This window comes from Podarcis filfolensis (genome assembly GCF_964270895.1).
Source record: "Podarcis filfolensis genome assembly, chromosome: 5".
NCBI lineage: Eukaryota > Metazoa > Chordata > Lepidosauria > Squamata > Lacertidae > Podarcis > Podarcis filfolensis.
Genome location: NC_139608.1, coordinates 30,134,467 through 30,154,227, shown reverse-complemented (window position 1 = coordinate 30,154,227; position 19,761 = coordinate 30,134,467). Strand labels below are relative to the sequence as shown.

The 19,761-nt window shown below is 42.4% G+C and overlaps 1 protein-coding gene across 1 annotated transcript in view; it reads left to right on the top strand.

Moving 5' to 3' along the window:
• Positions 1-18,830, top strand: part of MOGAT1 (monoacylglycerol O-acyltransferase 1) — a 28,106-nt gene extending 9,276 nt beyond the window's left edge. The window contains 5 exon segments of the mRNA XM_083613845.1: positions 5,626-5,804; positions 6,835-7,039; positions 8,756-8,930; positions 11,392-11,591; positions 15,419-18,830. Coding sequence (XP_083469971.1) covers positions 5,626-5,804; positions 6,835-7,039; positions 8,756-8,930; positions 11,392-11,591; positions 15,419-15,573 — 914 coding nt within the window. The 3' untranslated portion in view covers positions 15,574-18,830.
• Positions 18,831-19,761: the final 931 nt, after the last annotated feature.

The window sequence follows — 19,761 nt, the reverse complement described above, 5'->3', positions numbered from 1 at the left end:
GACCGGTAACTCCTAACTGCTGCTTCCCAAGTTGTTTTTGTTGCATTAGCTGCACTGAATGACCTCTCTGGGGTGCAAACCTGGGCAGTGTTTATGGAGGTCTTGGACTGTCCAGATGACAATTCCCCTCTCTTGGCCTCACTGATGTGGTCCAAAGGAAAGCAGAGCTATACATTTGGCACCTGCTTGGCTGCAGGTGTTGCCAGAAGGAGGTATACAAGACACCATCCAGGTATCTTAAGAGTCTCCATTCTGGATTTGTGTAGAATTTGCTCCTTAGCCTTTTCTTCTCCTGCAGATGCCCCGCAGGGTAGCAGGTACAGATTTTTTTTTTCCTCAGGGAAAATTAGGACCAGAGTTTTCATTCGCCTAGATGGGCTACCTTCCTGGGTTGATGAGCCACACCTGATCCTCACTTCCCTCTATAGCACGTGCAGAAACCACCTTTTCGACCATTGGACCCACTATTGGTCTTGTCTGCTCAATCTGCTGGAGCCCGTCTGCAGGGGAAGTCCTTAACCCACTGAGGGGACCCATTGGCTACCCTCCCCTGGTTTAGCCAGCCAGTCAGAACATTTCCCAGAATGTGGCTGCTGTCACATACTGACAGCTGCTAGCAGCCACACGTGAGAGCACAAAGGTGGGCAAGCTACCCCAGAAGTGGCACGATGTGTCCCCCGCCAGAGGTGTTCCTCCTAACCCCCTATACACTCCATACAAGAGAATAAAATGTTGCAAATAATTGGCAAAAAAAGATTGAATCTTTAGCACAGTATGCCGCTCAACTTGCCCAGTGGTTCAGGGCCTCACTCAGCAGAATGAGGAGGAGCTCCCTGCCTCAAATGCAGCAGGGCTGGCTTGCCACATTTGAAACACGGCCAGCGAAAGGAATTGCAATCCCACCTCTCCACATTCTTATACCATTCAGCCTGGAGTCTAAAATTACCAAACAGCTCGCTTCTTTGTCAGTGAGGATGAATTGGCTTTCTGTCATTCCATCCAATGCTCTGACAGCTCCTAAACCATTTATTATTCATTAATAGAAGCTAGAGGCACAGCCTCAGACAAGTGTTTCCTGCTTAATCCAATTAGTGTAATAATGTTTTGTTTGCTGAACACCCAGCACGGATTAAGCAAAAGGGAGACAACTTGCTTCAGTGCAATGACTTTGTGTGGTGCTTTTCCGTTAGGTTTTTCTTTTATGCGTTGGATCCCAAATAATGTTGCGCCTATGTTGTGTGTCTGACTGGAGTCAGGCTGTTTAGATGAGGAGCTATACAAGTGAGCCAAAGTGGAAGTCTGGCTCCAAGCGCTTGCTTTCATGTATGCTGCAGTTCCATACAGTTTGAGGGTGAAAATAGGGGTGTTGTCTGAATGCCAACACAGCTCTCTCCATCACTGCACATTGCTGAAAGCTCTGCAATGACATCTCCTGCCATGTAACAGAAGCACAGTTATCTTCTTTTTAAACTTGGGGAATCTCTAATCTCATGATTAATCTGCTTGCGTATGCCATCTAATATAACAAGTGGGTATTGCAGTGCAAATAAATGTTGCAGTGTGTTGGGCTCCCTATTCAGGATTCCAGTTGCTCCATTCTTTTCCACCACCCTGGGCAGTTCACAATCCACAGCCACTGAGCACACTTGGGCTGGATCTAGACACATCGAAGAAGCATTTCAGTTAAACGCATTGCAAACTTTGTATGAGAAATCGGGTTAGCAAAAATGGAACTCCACATCGCCATCTGGTGTCATAGTGTTAAAATGCATAAACAATGCATATAAAGTGATTTTTCTTTGCCAGTGTAGCTGAGTCCTTAGTTCTCATAGGTTTGTTTGTGAATCACTTCCCTTCCTAGGCTTTTCCCTTGCACACTGCAGGGTCCCCAGCCCACTATCTTCTTCTTGTTTGTGAATGTTGCCATTATTGGCTGATTATATATGTTTATTATATGAATAAACACTTACATCAGGAATGGAAGTGAAGCTGATGCTCTTCTGTGAACTGGCCACTACTCTTTATTTAAAGGGAATCCTCAAAATTGTTGCCAAGCCCCCGAGAGACAGTTTTTTACTAGGAACAGGTACAGTGGTACCTCTGGATGCGAACGGGATCCGTTCTGGAGCCCCGTTCGCATCCAGAAGCGAACGCAATCCACGTCCGCACATCTGCGCATGCGCAGGTCATGATTCACCACTTCCATGCATGCGCGTGATGTCATTTTGACCGTCTGCACATGCACGATCATCAAAACCTGGAAGTAACGCGCTCTGTTACTTCCGGGTCGCCGCAGCACACAACCCGATAATACTTATCCCGAAGCTACTTCAACCTGAGGTATGACTGTACTGGAAACCACAGAGGGTGCAAAGTTCATAATCATAGCAACGTATATTAAGGACTTTACAAGGCTGTCATCTGCTGGTAAGTCTAGTATTCAGCAGGGAGCAACAAACTCTGGTTCAGGTGAAGGAATTGCAAGATCTAGGCTAGGGAGCACACATGTAGACACACTGGAATCCTTGAGCTCTTCTTTCCTTATAGACAGCTTGTTGCAACACACAGTACATCTAAAGTCATTGTGTTTTTGGTTCCCTAACCCACAGCCCTCAGAATATCCTTGGAGAGTCTGAAAAAGTTTCCCCACTCCTGCTCCTAGGTCATGTGGGGTGTTTTATTTCAGTCTCACTTCCTCATTGGCCATTAATGTGTCACCTATGGCCCTGTTTCCTTCAAGCCACCCTGTTTCCCTTAGGGACATAAAAGCTGATGCAAATCTCTTTTGTAAAAAGAGGGGAAAAAACCCTGCCCAAACCACAAGATGCTTGTGCCCTGCCCTCAGTTTCATTTGTGCTAGAGGTGAAACCCAGCAGAGGGATAACTTCAGAATGCATTTTCAATAATAAGTCCCTGTCTTGGAATATCTGAGGGAAAGTGCCTCTGGTCATGGGAAACACATTTAGATTGTGTACACATTTAAAGCACCCCCATTCCAATTGAATCCTGGGAATTGTAGTTTTCCCCTCGCAGAGCTAGAGTTCCCAGAACCCTTAACAAGCTACCCTCTCCATCTCCCATTTTATCCTCACAACAACCCTGTGAGGTAGTTTAGACAGAGATAGTGACTGGTCCAAGGCCACCTGCTTAATATTCATGGTGTTTAGCAGGGTCTTGACCCCTGAGGAAAACCAAAGCCTGCAGTTGGGTAGGAGAAATCACGCATGTGGAGAAAGTCAGGGATAAATTGAACGGGAAGGTGCAGGAACTAACCTGAAATTAAATGCAAACAAGGGTGGTGGACTAGCTCATCCTGGATGGAGCTGGTGGGAGTTGTAGTCTAAATGACTGACCATTTACTCTTTCAGGTCCCTAACATTGCTCAGAGTGACATGCAGAGACTGACCAGTTGAACTGCCTGTGTCGCTGTGTTGCCTTTCACCAAAAATATGTTGTTGTCCAAGGTTTATGTAACTTGGTCATCAACTTGCTTTTAATCAAAGCTGCTTAAGAACTCTCTCATGTGTTTGTTGTTGATCTTTTTAAAACCATGAGCTTTGTTAACTTTGCTTAACAGGTCACTCATACAAACACAGAAAGAACAGTGGGTGTGTTAGTTTGAGCCTTAGTCTTTCTGAGTTCATTTGGCTTCCTACCCTAAGGAAAGCAGGACGCACATCTCAGGGTAAGCCCCTGGTTAGTACAAAAGCAAACCTATCCTATCAGCTTTTGTTGCTATCTGGACTGTGTGGCAGCCTTTGTGAAGTCTTTGAATAGCCCTGCCAGGTACTAGTCATCAAACTTTGTGTGACTTTCATACCTCAAGGTCATGTTGATGTTAAGCCATGTGGAATCCTGCCAAGGAGCTGAAAGGGTAGTAATTCTGTGAGACTATATTGAGTCATTGTCATGTCAGGAACTTGCTCAGCCACAAATGGAATACGTACATCTCGGCTTTGGGAATAAGTTGCAAAACTTGTGCTGCAAGATACTTGTAATACAAGAACTCATGACCACTTGCTTGATAAATCGAGAGGAAAGTTTATCATAACTGTCCTCTCCCCTGAAACGTTCTCAGGATGCCTTTGCTTTAAGTTCTGCACGTACATGGGATTATTGTGCAGGCTCTAAATCTGTTAAAGTTTGGCACTGGGAGAAGACTCTCTCTTTTGAAAGTGTGTTACTCAAGAAAGGTCTGGTCTTCCATGTCTTTCACTCTTCCAATTCCTTTCTGTCTCCTTGTCTCTTGCCAAATAATTTCTAAATTGTGTCGGATTGTGCATTTTGGATACAAGCTATATTACGGGAAACAAATGTATTTGATTTGGATGAGAAAGAAATGGAGAGTTTAAAAAAACAAAGTTTGCCTTTAGGCAATTTCTTCTCAAGTTCATTTCCCTTAAAATGGTGAATTCCTATACACGTCTACTTAGAAATATGTTCCGTTGATTTAAATGAGCTTACCGCTAAGTGAATTGATGTAGGATTGAAAGCAATGGAGCTTACTTCTGAGTAGACATGAACAGGGCAACACAGTTGGCTGCCTATTTTCCCGAGGCTCTTGTTTGCTGTATCTGCCACTGTCGTGTTAGCCCTACTCGGCCCCTGACACCTGCATATTGAGTGTGGATATCTGAAAAGTGACTTTTGCATCTATTCATGTATACATGTCAGGATTAGAATAATTTACCATTAGTGTGGTTGAAAGGTCCCTTTTTATTGCCAAAGCTAAAAATAAATTATTGCCCAGCTTCAGCTTGAAACTATCATGGAATTGTAGTACCGAACCACATATTCTCAGCAGAATGATTAATATTTATCATTTTAAATTATGCAAGGCAGGACATTATGCCTCCGTGCTCTGATTTCTCGTTTTATCAGGCAGAATGACAAAAATGAAACAAAATAAAGGAGAAGCCTTTGAAAGGGCAAAATAAAACCCCCAGCATTTGATGAAGGATTTCAAAGAGTATACAGTGGTACCTCGGGTTACAGACGCTTCAGGTTACAGACACTTCAGGTTACAGACTCTGCTAACCCAGAAATAGTACCTCGGGTTAAGAACTTTGCTTCAGGATGAGAACAGACATTGCGCAGCGGCAGCAGCGGGAGGCCCCATTAGCTTAAGTGGTACCTCAGGTTAAGAACAGTTTCAGGTTAAGAACGGACCTCTGGAACGAATTAAATTCTTAACCCGAGGTACCACTGTATATTGCTAATAAACAACAAAAAAAACCTCCTTCTATCTCTCTGTATCACATACTGATATAACAGTGGTGACCTTAGGCATAGGAATGCAAAGAATAGGATAGAGCCCTCCATTGCTGTCAACGGCAATATGGCAGTGTTACGAGTTTTGGGGGCAGAGAGCAGGTTGTATGTCAGAGTTGAGAGCAGAGAGTTGCAGAGAAGCAAAGTAGCAAGCTGGTGTGGCTATGGGGGAAGCACCCTCCATGGATTAGGTACAAGGAGAGAACCCTCAAGAGGCTACTGTTGGCCAGCCATAGGGATCACAATGGGAAAGGAGAAGAAAATGGCAAGGAGGTAAAATGGCAAGGAGGTAAAATACGATGAGTTGCATTCATCGTATGAAATGTTTTGTGTTTTCTGTGTCTCTGTTTTTAGCACAATGCTGCTGTGGAATCTTCATGATCTTTGTGTTTGGAGATTACTGGTTTATCTCAGCTATTTATGCGCTCTGGCTCTACCTCGACTGGGAAACCCCCCAAACGGGAGGGCGAAGATCCAAGTGGGTCAGAAACTGGACTGTGTGGAGATACTTTAAGGAATACTTTCCAATTCAGGTGAGTGAAATATTTTGCAGTGAAAGTTAATATGGTTGTGTGCACACACTTGTGCGCTCTGTGTATGTCTCAGAGCATGGTGAGGAAAGCCGATGTAGTTTGCATCTCGTTAGGATTCCACTTCTGTTTTGTTTTGTTCCATTATTATTCCTGTGCTGAAATTTTGCACGTGTGGATGGCCAATGTGAAGAGGCCATCACAGAAACATGGCCACACGTTGCACTAAACCATGGCTGAGCACCACATTATGGTCCTAGATAAGCCTTGGGCTTTGCACACTCCCCTCCTGTCCTCCAATGTGACTGGAAGAAATGGTTTTGAAAGCTTTCAGTCCTTTTCTTGCTTAACTACAGCTTGCTATGCAATCCTAACAAACCAACTATGGTTGGCTTGGAACAGCTTGAGCACAACAGGACTTATTTCTGAGTAACTGTGCATAGATTGCATTATAACTGAGAGCTGAGATCTCTGTGTCTATATACTCTACAAGTTCCACCTCCATTTCTTATTTTTAACCCAAATTGAGGTCTCTTCCAGAGAACCTGTTCTTTGAGCAATCTTTCTTATTTGTGGGTGTGGAGGTTATGCAACAGGACATCAAGAGAGTGTGGTGTAGTGGCTAAGAGCGGTAGTCTCGTAATCTGGGGAACCGGGTTCACGTCTCCACTCCTCCACATGCAGCTGCTGTGTGACCTTGGGCTAGTCACACTTCTTTGAAGTCTCTCAGCCCCACTCACTTCACAGAGTGTTTGTTGTGGGGGAGGAAGAGAAAGGAGAATGTTAGCCGCTTTGAGACTCCTTAGGGTAGTGATAAAGCAGGATATCACATCCAAACTCTTCTTACCCCACACTTTCCAGAACATTTCCCCATAACTTTCCATTTCATCAAAATGTCTGGTGAGTGGGGGGGAGCAGGTTTGTTTTGCAAAAGCAATAATTAGCTTTTGTTGTGGGATCTGAATTGGCCAGTATGCAATTGCCAGTCAACTTTTAAATTAAGAGTGAACTTCTTACTGAGCCTTTATTTCAGCTCATAAAAACCTCGGATTTGGATCCAAGCCAGAACTACCTCTTTGGGTTTCATCCTCATGGCGTCCTTGTCGCTGGAGCTTTTGGAAACTTTTGCACAGAATACACAGGTTTTAAGAAGTTATTCCCTGGTCTTACTCCATACCTACACATCTTGCCTTTCTGGTTCAGGTGTCCTTTCTTCAGAGACTATATTATGTGTGCAGGTAAGCAGTAAACCCTAGTAATTCAGATGTGGAATTGATGTACAGTATGTTTTTAAAAAATGCGACCCTACTTGATTTCCAAAGCAACCAAACACAGTCAGCAAATCAGATAATAACAGTGGGCTGTATTTAACATATCACTAAGGAGAATGTTCTGCAAGTTTCAGGAGTTTTCCTTGTGCAGCAGAACATTATTCCCCTCTGCTACCCCCATAGACCAAAATACAAGTCACAAAGATTCAGAAATGTAGAACAGCCATCAGAAATGGAGCTCACCAAAAGATCATTCACCAAAGGCCTTTTCGAAAAGCCACGTCTTCACCACCCATTTGAAGCAATGTAATGCTTTTACTGGCACACTTTGTTCACCTCGTAAAGTAAGCTCTGGGACGTGGCCTGATTCTCACAGCCCTATTCAGGTGTTCTCCATCTTTCTGCATTCTGCATCACCGAAGGATGCAGAAAGAGGAGATTCTGCTCTACAGATGTACTCCTCAGTGTCTGGGTAGTGAGAAGGCAGGGGGTTGCAGATGGGAATGAAGGATTTAGCTTCATTCACCCCCTCACATGATTATTAATTGCATGAGCAGGGCCGGATTTACATATAAGCTAAACAAGCTATAGCTTAGGGCCCCACTCTCTTGGGGGGCCCAAAATTTTTTAAAGGGAAAATAAAACTGGATGTACATTTCCAAAATATAAGATAAAAAACAAATAAAACAAAACATACATACAGCAACAGTGTTTTGTGTTGTGTAGGCTCCTATGATGTAAGTAATGGGCCCCGCCTGCTAGCCTGCTCCCTAAAATATCACTGGTTAGATACCTATTAGGTCCATAAATTACCATATAGCATATATTCAACACAAAAAACAGTGACAATTTGTTGTTGACAAAGGACAGCTGGACATATAAAGGGCCCCTTTTACCTTCAGTAGCTTAGGGCCTCATCAAACCTAAATCTGGCCCTGTGCATGAGGGGGAAACACCCAAACAGGGGTCATCAAATTCAGTAGTAACAACATGTACTGTTTCATAAGTTAAAACGGTAGTTTGTTACAGAGCATATATAAGAAATAATTGGATATCAAATACAGATGAATCCACCATCTTTTGGGATAGCTTAAGAAAGGACATAAGAGCAGAACATTGAAATCTAGTCAGAGTATTAATAGCAGCTAAGTGGTGTACTCCCATAATTCCCACAGAACAAAAATAGTTTCAATAAAATTTGTTTTCTTGCTAGTGACAGAATTAATGGAGCTGGTATGCTTAAGGGAAGGTAGACGGAGAAATGAGCAATTTGAGAGTCAGTGGGCCCCTTTTAAGTACATGAAATGAGAACCTCAGTTAATTTTTTTTAAAGCTTTCCCCATTGCTATCATATTCAATTAAATAATTTGATCATTTATGTTGTAGATATTTAAATAAACTATAATATGAGTTTTTAGAAAACATATTTATATTTGTCTTATGATTCATTAAGGGCACAATCTTAATACAGGATTATTTCAAAATAAACGGTAAATTAGTGACTATTAGATTGCATTATGTAATATGTCATTTGTAGACTGTTTGCATGTTTATAATAAAGAATTAGCTACTGTACGGAGCACAAATTTAACTTCAGCAGATTTTTTCATTCCACCTGACTAATGGTTTCCATGCAACGCTGATTGGGTATTCTGTTATTTATTTATTTATGCACACTTTCAGGGCTGGTTTCAGCATCCAAGAAGAGTGTGTCTCATGTGCTCAGCCATGAAGGTGGTGGAAATGTTGCTGTGATTGTAATTGGAGGAGCAGAAGAGTCTTTAGATGCCCGTCCTGGAAGCTTAACTCTTAGCATCCTCAAAAGGAAAGGGTTCATTAAAGTGGCTTTGAAACATGGGTAAGTTCTATGTGTAGACCTCACCCATTAAGAATAAAGTGGTAACACACAGGACATTAACTGGGAATATAGAGAACTTGTCAATTGAGATAAGATGGAATGTAGGTACCCAAAACATGAAATGGACTACAGTGGTACCTCGGGTTAAGTACTTAATTCATTCCGGAGGTCTGTTCTTAACCTGAAACTGTTCTTAACCTGAAGCACTACTTTAGCAAATGGGGCCTTCTGCTGCCGCCACGCCGCCAGAGCACAATTTCTGTTCTCATCCTGAAGCAAAGTTCTTAACCTGAGGTAATATTTCTGGGTTAGTGGAGTCTGTAACCTGAAGCATATGTAACCCAAGGTACCACTGTACTTGATAGTATTCTATAAGTATATCTTGTCGTTGGCCACCGTCTGTCTCAGGAGACAATGGAGGAGTGCGTCTTTGGGGGTGAAGTCAAATGGTTGGAGAGTTACAGTGCTGTAGAGACTGATATGAGATAGACATGCTTTGTTGTGCTGCTGCAGATGCACCATGGCATTTCTTCTCTCTGCAGTCCTCCCCAGCAGTCATCCCTCCTCTGGTCACTGCTGCGGATACACAACCTGTCTGTCTGTCTGTCTGTCTGTCTGTCTGTCTGTCTCTAGCACTGGGGTTGTCTGCAAGGCATTCTCCAACTTTTGCAATGCAGTTCCCCAGCCAAGTAACATCATAGTATGAAAGCACACCTGCTGTGCTACTATGTGCGTTGACATGCGTTACAATTGCTAGAGAAAATTGCATACAAAATCTGTCAATTTCAGTTCTCTCAGTTTCTCATTTTCCCCACCTTCAATTCAGTTCTCCATATTTCTGCAGCAATCTGTGACTTTTTAAAATCATCACGAAAATTCATTAGCCTTTTAATGTGAATTTCTCCTAATACATTTTTGTACGGAGTTTCAACTTTTGCAAACAATTTCTCCTAATATAAAACATTTTTGTATGTTATTTTCACTAATATATTCTTCCCTCCCCACCCCCCACTCCGATATGTGCCTTTTCGTAAATGGTTGGAGAACTGCATCCCAGAATTTGGATAAGTGCAAATTATGAAGAATTCCCACATTGTTTTGGAAAGTGAGAAATTGATCAATTTGGCTTTGAGTGTGAATTGAATTAAATTTATCCTCCACCCCACAAAACGAGGGAAGAAGTGCAGTGTTGTGAAATAGAACCCCCCCTCAATAACAAGAACCAAATATTCACACACAGAAAAGAGCTGTCCTCTATATGTCTATGAGTCATTTAATACGCAAGTATGAAATTGCACATGTAGCAACTTCCTGTTTCATTACTTTCTTTTTACTGTGTGCTTGCAATATTTCTTTGTAAGTGAGCTATTAGCCAACAGCAGTCCTATGGGCCATTCCCTTCCTGTGGTTATTGTTCCCGATTTCAACATTTCTTGCATTTACTGTCATTTCTAACTTTATATCTTGGTAAAAGAGGCAGCCAACTACAATTTTGTAAAAATCCTATGCAATATTTTTTTCTGCCCTGTGCTCAATACTTCACTGATTTTGGCTGGGGAGAGGGCTGCCTGCCTGGGCATGTGCCCTTTGTGTTCATGCCAGAATGTTTATGCAAGCGTATGGGCTGGCCATGCTTAGGTTTGGCAATAGTCCCCACTGGCATGTGGTCTCCACATGGTTAGCCAAGGCTGAATGGGGCCCTCAGGCCAAAATAAGCTTAGCCACCCACCTCTGATGTATGCAGTGCTATTTTTCTAGAAAAACAGGTGCTGGAACTCACCATGAACACCTCCCTCATTCTCTTAGAATGGAAATGGCGCCCACCTGAGAGGTGCTAGAACTGAGTTCCGGCTGACTAACCTGGTTTAGTCCTGGACTAATAATGCATTTAGTTGCGTAAATGGAGGCTTAGTCCTCTTGCCTGTTGAGCTTTTCCTAGGAGGCAGTAAGTAGCAACATGAATTTAGTGCCAAAGTTATTTGTTGTTGTTGTTGTTTAGTCGTTTAGTCGTGTCCGACTCTTCATGACCCAATGGACCAGAGCGCGCCAGGCACTCCTGTCTTCCACTGCCTCCCGCAGTTTGGTCAAACTCATGTTGGTAGCTTCGAGAACACTGTCCAACCATCTCGTCCTCTGTCGTCCCCTTCTCCTTGTGCCCTCAATCTTTCCCAACATCAGGGTCTTTTCCAGGGAGTCTTCTCATGAGGTGGCCAAAGTATTGGAGCCTCAGCTTCAGGATCTGTCCTTCCAGTGAGCACTCAGGGCTGATTTCCTTAAGAATGGATAGGTTTGTTCTTATTGCAGTCCATGGGACTCTCAAGAGTCTCCTCCAGCACCATAATTGAAAAGCATCAATTCTTTCGTGATCAGCCTTCTTTATGGTCCAGCTCCTTTAAATGGGTATACTTGTCAACCCATTGACATGAAGTATGTCAACTGCGTTGTTGCTTTTCTCTGGCAGGGCTCAACTGGTCCCAGTGTTTTCTTTTGGGGAAAATGAACTGTTCAAACAAGTTGCAAACCCCAAAGGATCAAGGCTCAGAACATTGCAAGAGAAACTGCAGAAGATTATGGGGTTTGCATTGCCTTTGTTTCATGGCAGAGGAATCTTTCAATATAGCTTTGGCGTAATGCCTTACAGGAAACCTGTTCACACTATTGGTAAGTTCTTTTTTCTCTCTTTTTGATCTCATATGCACATGTTTAATATACAAATCTGTGTCAAGAAATAGTAGCCACTTAGCCTTTGCAAACGGTTCCATATACAATTTAAGCACCTGTCAGGGACTCAGGAGCAGGAGCACTGGGAAGAGAGGAAATGGAGAGCGAAGGGGAAGAATCCGAGGGCAGCGTAGGGGAGTATGACAGTGGCCCGAGAGATTCCATGAGCTTCTCCAGCGAATCAGAAGATTCCCAGAAGGGGGCGCCTATGGTCAGGGCAAGGGGGGTCCCAGGGGGGACGCACCAGAAACAAGGAGCCAGAGGGGAACCCCAAAGCAGCAGTGGAGGATCGGGACCAGTTTCCCCACCAGAGCGTAGTGGGGGGGAAGAGTCACATGTGTCAGGGCCAGCGTTTCCTCCAGCAGGGACAGAGAGAGTGAGTCAGGGCTGACCACGCCTCCAACGGAGGGGAGGTCAGTTGCAGCTAGCCCCCCCAGAGGGGGAAGCAGTGACAGCAGCAGCAGTGAAACGGTCAGGAGAAAAGTTACCGGCTGGGCGTGCGCGCCAAGTTCAAATGTACAGGCGCGGGGAACAGCAGGAGACCCGGATGGGGAACCAGCTCCTAAAGCCCGCCGGAGGGAGGGGGAAGGCTCAGGGGACTCAGCGTCAGAAGAGGCTAGAAAGGGCGAGACTCCAACGGCCAGGCGGAACCAGAGGCGGAAGGAACTGAGGAAGAGGTGGAGTAAGGCTAGAATCTTAAATTGGTGTCAGGGGGGAGGAGACTCAGACGGAGCATCAGCGGTCTAACAGTTGAGACGTAGAGCTGCGCGCTGCGGCTCTGGAAGTGAAACTGAACTTCAATAAAGACTTTGTATCTAACAACGAAGCAGCGTTGGTCCTTTGTGAGCTGGGACCTTGGGCAGCTCTGACAGCAGCAAATGCAGAAGAGGAGGAAGTTTGAAATAACCATTTGTCTCTTTCCGGATCTTTTATTTATAGGTTTCCTCCTCTCCCCCTGCCCTTTGACTGTGTTGTGTTTATATGTAGCTCATAGAATTTGTCAGCAGAAAATAATCTACATAACATGCTTCAATTCATACTTTATTACCCGCATCCCTATGTTGTACGGTTGGTGTGGTATGTTGTGTTAAGAACATCATAAGAGCCTTTGTGGATCAGACCAAATGTGTGTTAACTATTATTTCCTTTTATATACTGCTCTTCTTACAAGATCCCAGAGCAGTTCACAAGTAAAATACAAACCAAACAACTGCAACAACAAATCAAATAAGATGATATATTAAAATCACCAAAGCTCTCTTGTAACTTCAAAACAGCAGTGAGATAATAAATACTTTGATTGCATATCCAATAAAACACTGACAGTTGGGAAACTCTGGCCCATGAGCGCTCCAATTGGAGAACAGCCTTTACCAAAATTGTCATGGACTTTGAAGATGCTCAAACTCAGGATGAAAGGGAGAAACGTGCTAAGAGGATGGCACGTTTGGCAAAACCTCCCCATGATCAACTCCTGCCAGGAAACCTATGTTCCCACTATGGAAGGACATGTGGATCCAGAACTGGCCTCCACAGTCACTTACAGACTCACCGTTAAGACCATGTTCATGGAAGACAATCTTACTCAGATATGAGTGATCGCCAAAGGAGGAGGAGGAGGACTTGGACCAGAGAGATTTGGATTCCTACTGTACTCAACCAAGAAGCCCACTGGGTACACTTCAGTGATTGTGGATCCCATTATATCCCAGCATGATTACAGATCCCATTATCTTTCAGCTGAACTTACTATATAGGATAATTATGAAGATAAACTGGAATAATCCCCATGCATGTCTCCTTGAGCTCCAAATAATTAGTGATTTAAAAATGTCCACTTACATTCCCATTTGGTTATCTACCAAAACCAGGTTATTGCAGGAGTTTGATAATATGTTGAGCGGTTTGTACTTTTTCCTTTATTGCCTTCCACCATTCCTGTACTTTGCATAGTTTTCAAATGGCAAACTTCTAGCAACACACCATATTCTTGAGGTCTTGTGCAAGTATTATGTCAGCTGCTTTAAAATGTAAACAGAATCATAAGATATGTTCTAACCACTTTTGTCAGGAGTGAAGAGAGGACTGAAAACCACTTCTGGCTCAACTTTTGATTAAGAGAAGTGCTCTTCTAAAAAGTGGCATATTGCTTGCTACAGTATGATACGCCACAGAATATGTTGAGAGGTAGATTTGCATTTGTAAATACAAGTTAGAGATCATTGGAGGAGGTGTAGGAGAGAGGAGAAGAGGCTAAGAAAAGAAAGAATGCTAACTGCAAAAACATTAGAACCTAAAAGGACAGGTGCATTACTTTGTGCACTGACTGCTTAATTTAAACTGACTTGATGCATGAGCCTTTTAGGGTGGAGCAGGTTCCAGGTGCTGATTCAACCTGTTGCTTTATGAAAGTGATTTAAAAATAGCAAGAAAGAAATGCAGGGTGGATGTGATTGAACAAAATAACCAACTTTTGGAAACTGAAAAGTATACAAGAATAATTTGCAACAAAGACACAGTTCTGTTAAACAAGAACACAAGGAGATCAACTGGCATACTGGTCATTTTAAACTGTGAACGCCTAGGTAAGTAAAAGGACAACTTCTATGATGTTTTGTATGCCTTTGTATCTTTGAGCACTTGTAAACATATCCCATGCATATAATAGTGTCCAAAATTTACAAACTAGTTCTAGGTTTAGATGGCACCATAAAGAAACAGGTTGTTCAGATCGCAGCAGTCATTTGATTATAAATACTGAATAAGGAAAATTTGCCCATTTTACTAGCCCAATAAAGTACAGTGGTACCTCGGGTTACATACGCTTCAGGTTACAGACTCTGCTAACCCAGAAATAGTACCTCAGGTTAAGAACTTTGCTTCAGGATGAGAACAGAAAACGTGCAGCAGTGGCATCAGGAGGCCCCATTAGCTAAAGTGGTGCTTCAGGTTAAGTACCGTTTCAGGTTACGAATGGACCTCCGGAACGAATTAAGTACTTAACCCGAGGTACCACTGTACTTCCATTCCTTAATAGGCAGTTGCCTGTAATTCACAGAGCTGCAGCAGAAGTCCTTCCCACTTGCAAATTTATTTTCTTTGGACAGATTGACATACTCTGTTTTCAGAATGGCTTCCTTTCTGCAAAAGAATCTGTCTTCAGTATGTGAGACTGCTTGGAAAAGCAGTTCGTTGGATGTAAACCACTTTGATTAACAAAAAACAAAAAACAATTGAGCAGTATATAATTTTTACGAAATAAATAAATAAAATTGGGAATTTTACTTCTCATGTGACCATTCATTTTGTTTGTTTTCACTTGCAAATTGATATTGCCATTCATAATGTATGTACATGAAGAAGTGTTGTAAGCAGCAACGTTGTATAGATCTTTGTTAACAGCTTCTGATGAAGTGGTGACACTGATCCCGCCAATTTTGCCAATATTTCCTCCTTGGACATTGCTGTTGCTCTGCAGTACTAAGATCACACAGAACCATTTTTGAAAAATGTATTCAGGAAACCAACATAGTAAAGGGTATCCACATGCCTCAGTGTGAGTGGTACTGAAAAACCAATAGGTAGATATTCCTACTGTCCACATTTGACAGGGTCATTTGTGATGCTCTGCTAATGCAGGAAAGTTTAGAATTTGGATAGCTCTAGAGGTCACTTACAATTTATGAAAGATCATTAGATATTTGGATCAGAGCAATGACACAGGTGACTCTCACTGGGATTTTCTTATTTTGTTTTTGATTTTGCAGTTGGGAACCCTATTGCAGTGAAACAGAATCTGAATCCTACCGTTGAAGAAATTAATCAACTTCATGAGAAATATCTGCAGGAACTCCAGGAGTTATTTGACAAAAACAAAGAAAAGTACGGGATATCAGAGCACGCATCTCTCACATTTACCTAAATGCAAGTTCAAGTACAAGGAGAATCTGATTCAGAAGAGTTGCTTGCTGGTGAAAAGCAACCTTTTACCCGATCCTACCCTTCTCTCCAACAACTTACAAGAGTTACAATCTTCTTGTTTAGCTGGGTACAATGTGACGCATTTGCTTTTTTTAAAAAAAAATTGCAATTCTCTCTGTGTTTTTGTATACCTTTGCTCTATTGCCTGGGAATGCATTTTTATTCCTTCTCTCAGTGGATTCCATTCTGTAACAAAACATTGCAAATCTACAAAGAATCCTAATGCTTTTTAATCTTGTGCTTTTTCCGAGACAGACTCAATCTGTAACCACGGATAATTGGTCTGTACTATGTGAAGAGAGTGCTCATGGAATAAGTCTAGGGCTCCCATGTCTTCAGTCTTGTTACTCCAGGAAATTTTTCCTACCTTTGAAACAGGTAGGGATTTTGCAGAGGTATTCTCTTGCAGAGTTCAGTTAGTATCCGAGTGGTTGCAGCAGAGAAGCCTTTGGTTTGTTTGTTTTTTTGAAAGAGAAGAGTATTGTGTCCATCTGAGTTGACTGAATGATTTTAAATGTTTTTGACGAATGCTCGTGTATGGCTTGTTGCCTAGCTATTGATCTGTATTTAACTATGCAATGCAATATGTGGCATATTAGGCATTCCTAAGCCATATGGTATTGTACTTGAAGTGATTTAATAAGCCAAAGATGCTCATTTAGCAGGGATGGGAACTTCGTACTTTTGTAATTGGTGTGCTTATTTAGAAGAGTAGTGTGATGAGGCAAAACTGATGATTCTCAGGGAAGTTTGTTCACAGCACCCCTCCCAAATGATAATGGTAATAGAGGAAGACAAACCAATTTTGCTTCTAAAGGAGCCATGCGTTGTGATTTTTTCCCTTTTAAAGCTCATTCACCAAAGAGACAGGTGGGAAGAGGTGCAATTAATACTTTGCAATGTAACTTTTAAAATATTAGAACTGTGTTGCATATTCTCTAGCTTTCAGGTTGAGAGCAACAATTTCAGTGGGGCAGAAATATTTTGACAGAAAAAAAGTATTTGTAAACAATCACTCCCCTCCTTTTCTGTTCTGTATTATTGTTTTCCCTGGAGGCAAATGCTTTTGCACCTATTTCTGCTCATTCTGCACTGCTGTCTTTTCTCATTTAAGTCACATAGTGATTCCCACTAATAGAGTATTGAGTAAACAGGATGACATCATTGCAGCCCAAGGACAAGGAACCTTTTTTCAGCTCCAGGCCTGCATTCACTTTGGGGGCACATGACAGTAGTGGAGATGGCCAGAGCAATGGATGGCATTCATTACCTTTCCACAGTAGGCTAGATTTTACACTCCCTCTTACACTCCTCACGATGCTCCATCCAGACAAGCAAGGAGCATTAGCTGAGTTCAAGGACACATTCCAGCCAGGCAAAAACTCCAAGGAGGTTGCAAAGCAGTGCTGATGAGGGTCGGGTGGGGTGGCTGGGGAAAGTCCCAAGAACAAGATAATAAAGGCCTGAATGGCTGCAACTGGGCCGTGGGTCCGAGATTCCTTATCCCTGTAACCAATTAAATACAGCAGTGTATTGGATGGCACTGGGATCAATTAAGAAACTGGATAATGCTTCCTGGTTTAGTCACATGAGTGACCCCATCAAATCCGCTTGATTTTTTTGTTCTTTCAAAAGCATCTTTTTTAGTAATCAAAAAGCTTTTGGCAGAGGGGAAATTAATAAGTATTATCAATGGAAACCATGAAAAACGAGTTGGTGAAACAGCTCAGTCGGTAGAGCATGAGACTCTTAATTTCAAGATTGTGGGTTCAAGCCCAACATTAGGCAAAAAGGTTTCTGCATTGCAGAAGGTTGGACTAGATGACCCTTGTGGTCCTTTCCAACTCTACAGTTCTATGATTCTATGATCTGAATGTGTACAATTTCAGGCATTTGTTCCACTCTAAGCATTTGTCAGTTCAGAATTACACACACACAAATTCTAAATTCCTAATTTATAGTTGCTGAGAGTTGCACCAACTAACCAAGCATGTAGCTATAGTTTTTCATTTGAATCGAGCCCCCAGACAACTGGATCATGCTTTGGAGGCACTGAGATTATTCCAGTGCAGCTGAACAGCTGCTTGACATGAGTGATGTAATGCAAGAACTTAATTAAACAAGACTGAGAGGAAAATAAAGAGATGATATGAAAATTTGCCAATATTATTTCCCTCTACGAACCACTCATGCTTGAAAAGGGAGGCTGGAAATGGGGAGAAAAGAGCATATATTGTCTGGTCTGGTCTTTTTAGTTTCTGATGAGAACGCTTGCTGAGGGACAAGCTAGCTAAGGCTAGACATCCTAGCAGCTGCTCTCCCTATACACAGAAGGTTGGCTTGCTATCAGCATTTGCTTCAAATTCCCCTTGATACCACATTCTTGGTTCTTATGTCATTCTCAGCACTGCTGGTTCACAAAATTATTCAAAGCTCATTACTTCCTCATGCACCAGTTCACTTAAAAAGAGCTGTGTGTGTGTGTGTGTGTGTGTGTGTGTGTGAGAGAGAGAGAGAGAGAGAGAGAGAGAGAGAGAGAGAGGTAGAGGTCATGGGTCATACAGCCACTGATTGCCCTATATCTAAGACATCAATGATGGTTGGCCCCACTGAGATTGGCAGAACGGATGGCAAGGAGTCTGACAGTAGGCAGAGTCAATGACAAGCAGAGCCATCTCATTCTAGTTTTGTGCCCAGTCTATTGCTGAGTTTTACAAGGACAACATGGGAAACTGAAGAGAAGGAAGCTGACACGTGGGAGTGGTTAAGGGCAGATTGACTTTGGTGGGACAGTGTCCCGTTCATTCTAATGGACCCATCTCCACTGCCCACACTTTCCCTTAAAACCCCCAAGGAAAAACAGATCTCTGACCATCTCCAAGCCCTCCCAGAAGAGAGTGACCACTTGCTAGATATGGCAGCAATCTGACTTAGGGAACGGCAATATGCAACCTTCCAAGTGAAAGCATTTCAGAGTGGGAGTATTGTTTCCTATACTAATCACATAGGTAATCCTAGCCAATCAAGAATAGCCCTTCAACAGGCGTTCCAGTGTGTTGAACACTTTTGCAAAATACATACATGCAACCTGCTGTTTTCCGCTGCTCCATCCTTGTTGCTGTATTATGGCTTTTTAAAATACAGATTGATTATTTTGTTGAATGGAAGCTTAAGAAGAATAAACCATTTTGATATGAATATGTGGGTGTGCTTACATGTACTCAATCTTTTATGTGTGTTCTTTCATAATTATCTAGCAGCCCATTGATGAAGAGATTAGCTTCATGCGGTTTTAGCTTAGCCAATGTCTTTCCATCATGGTTTTATCACAATATCTTTATGCTATTTATATTGGCAGACAGTCCACTAAGATAATCTGCAGACACATCATGTAGTTCCGCTCCATTCAAAGGAGCTGGGTGTTGGTGATTTTCATATTCTTTCCACAACGGCATGTATGCAGCATGCTGTAATATAATGAAAATGAAGAAAAGGCAAGAAGGAGGTTTGATTAAGGCTACAATCGTATTCCCACTTACCTGGCAGGAAGCCCCATTGAACTCTTTGGGGCTTACTTCAGAGTAGACATGCACTGTAAATGTCTTGATGTATTAGTGTCTCATTACTGAACGAATGAAGGAAAGGAACAGCTGCTTCCTAGTTTAAGGCTCTCAAATTTAATAATGGAAGATCAACATTGCAGCTTGTTGCTATGGAAGTGGAGAGAGTGAATTATCATTTGGAATATGAGAAGGGGATGATATTATTAGTGTTGTGTATTTTCAAAGTAGTCTTAAATATTAAATATGTTATCCTTTGCAACAGCATTATCCTCCTATTGTGACTGGATTCTGAAGCAAACACAGCCTGTTGACCAACTTCTTTTCTGATATATTTAGTGAAGTAAAGTGGGTGAACTCCAACTCCCATTAGCCCCAGTGAGTCTGGCCATTAGCTAGGGATGATGGGAGTAGGGATGGGGGAGATATTTGATTCAGGTAGCATGTAAAGCTGAATTTATCAAATTTGCACTTTCTGAAACAATATGAAAACACAGCCATCCTTTGAAATTTGCAGTTAACTGAATTTTGGGGTGTAGTTTTCCAACCAACCAAGGTCAACCAAACAG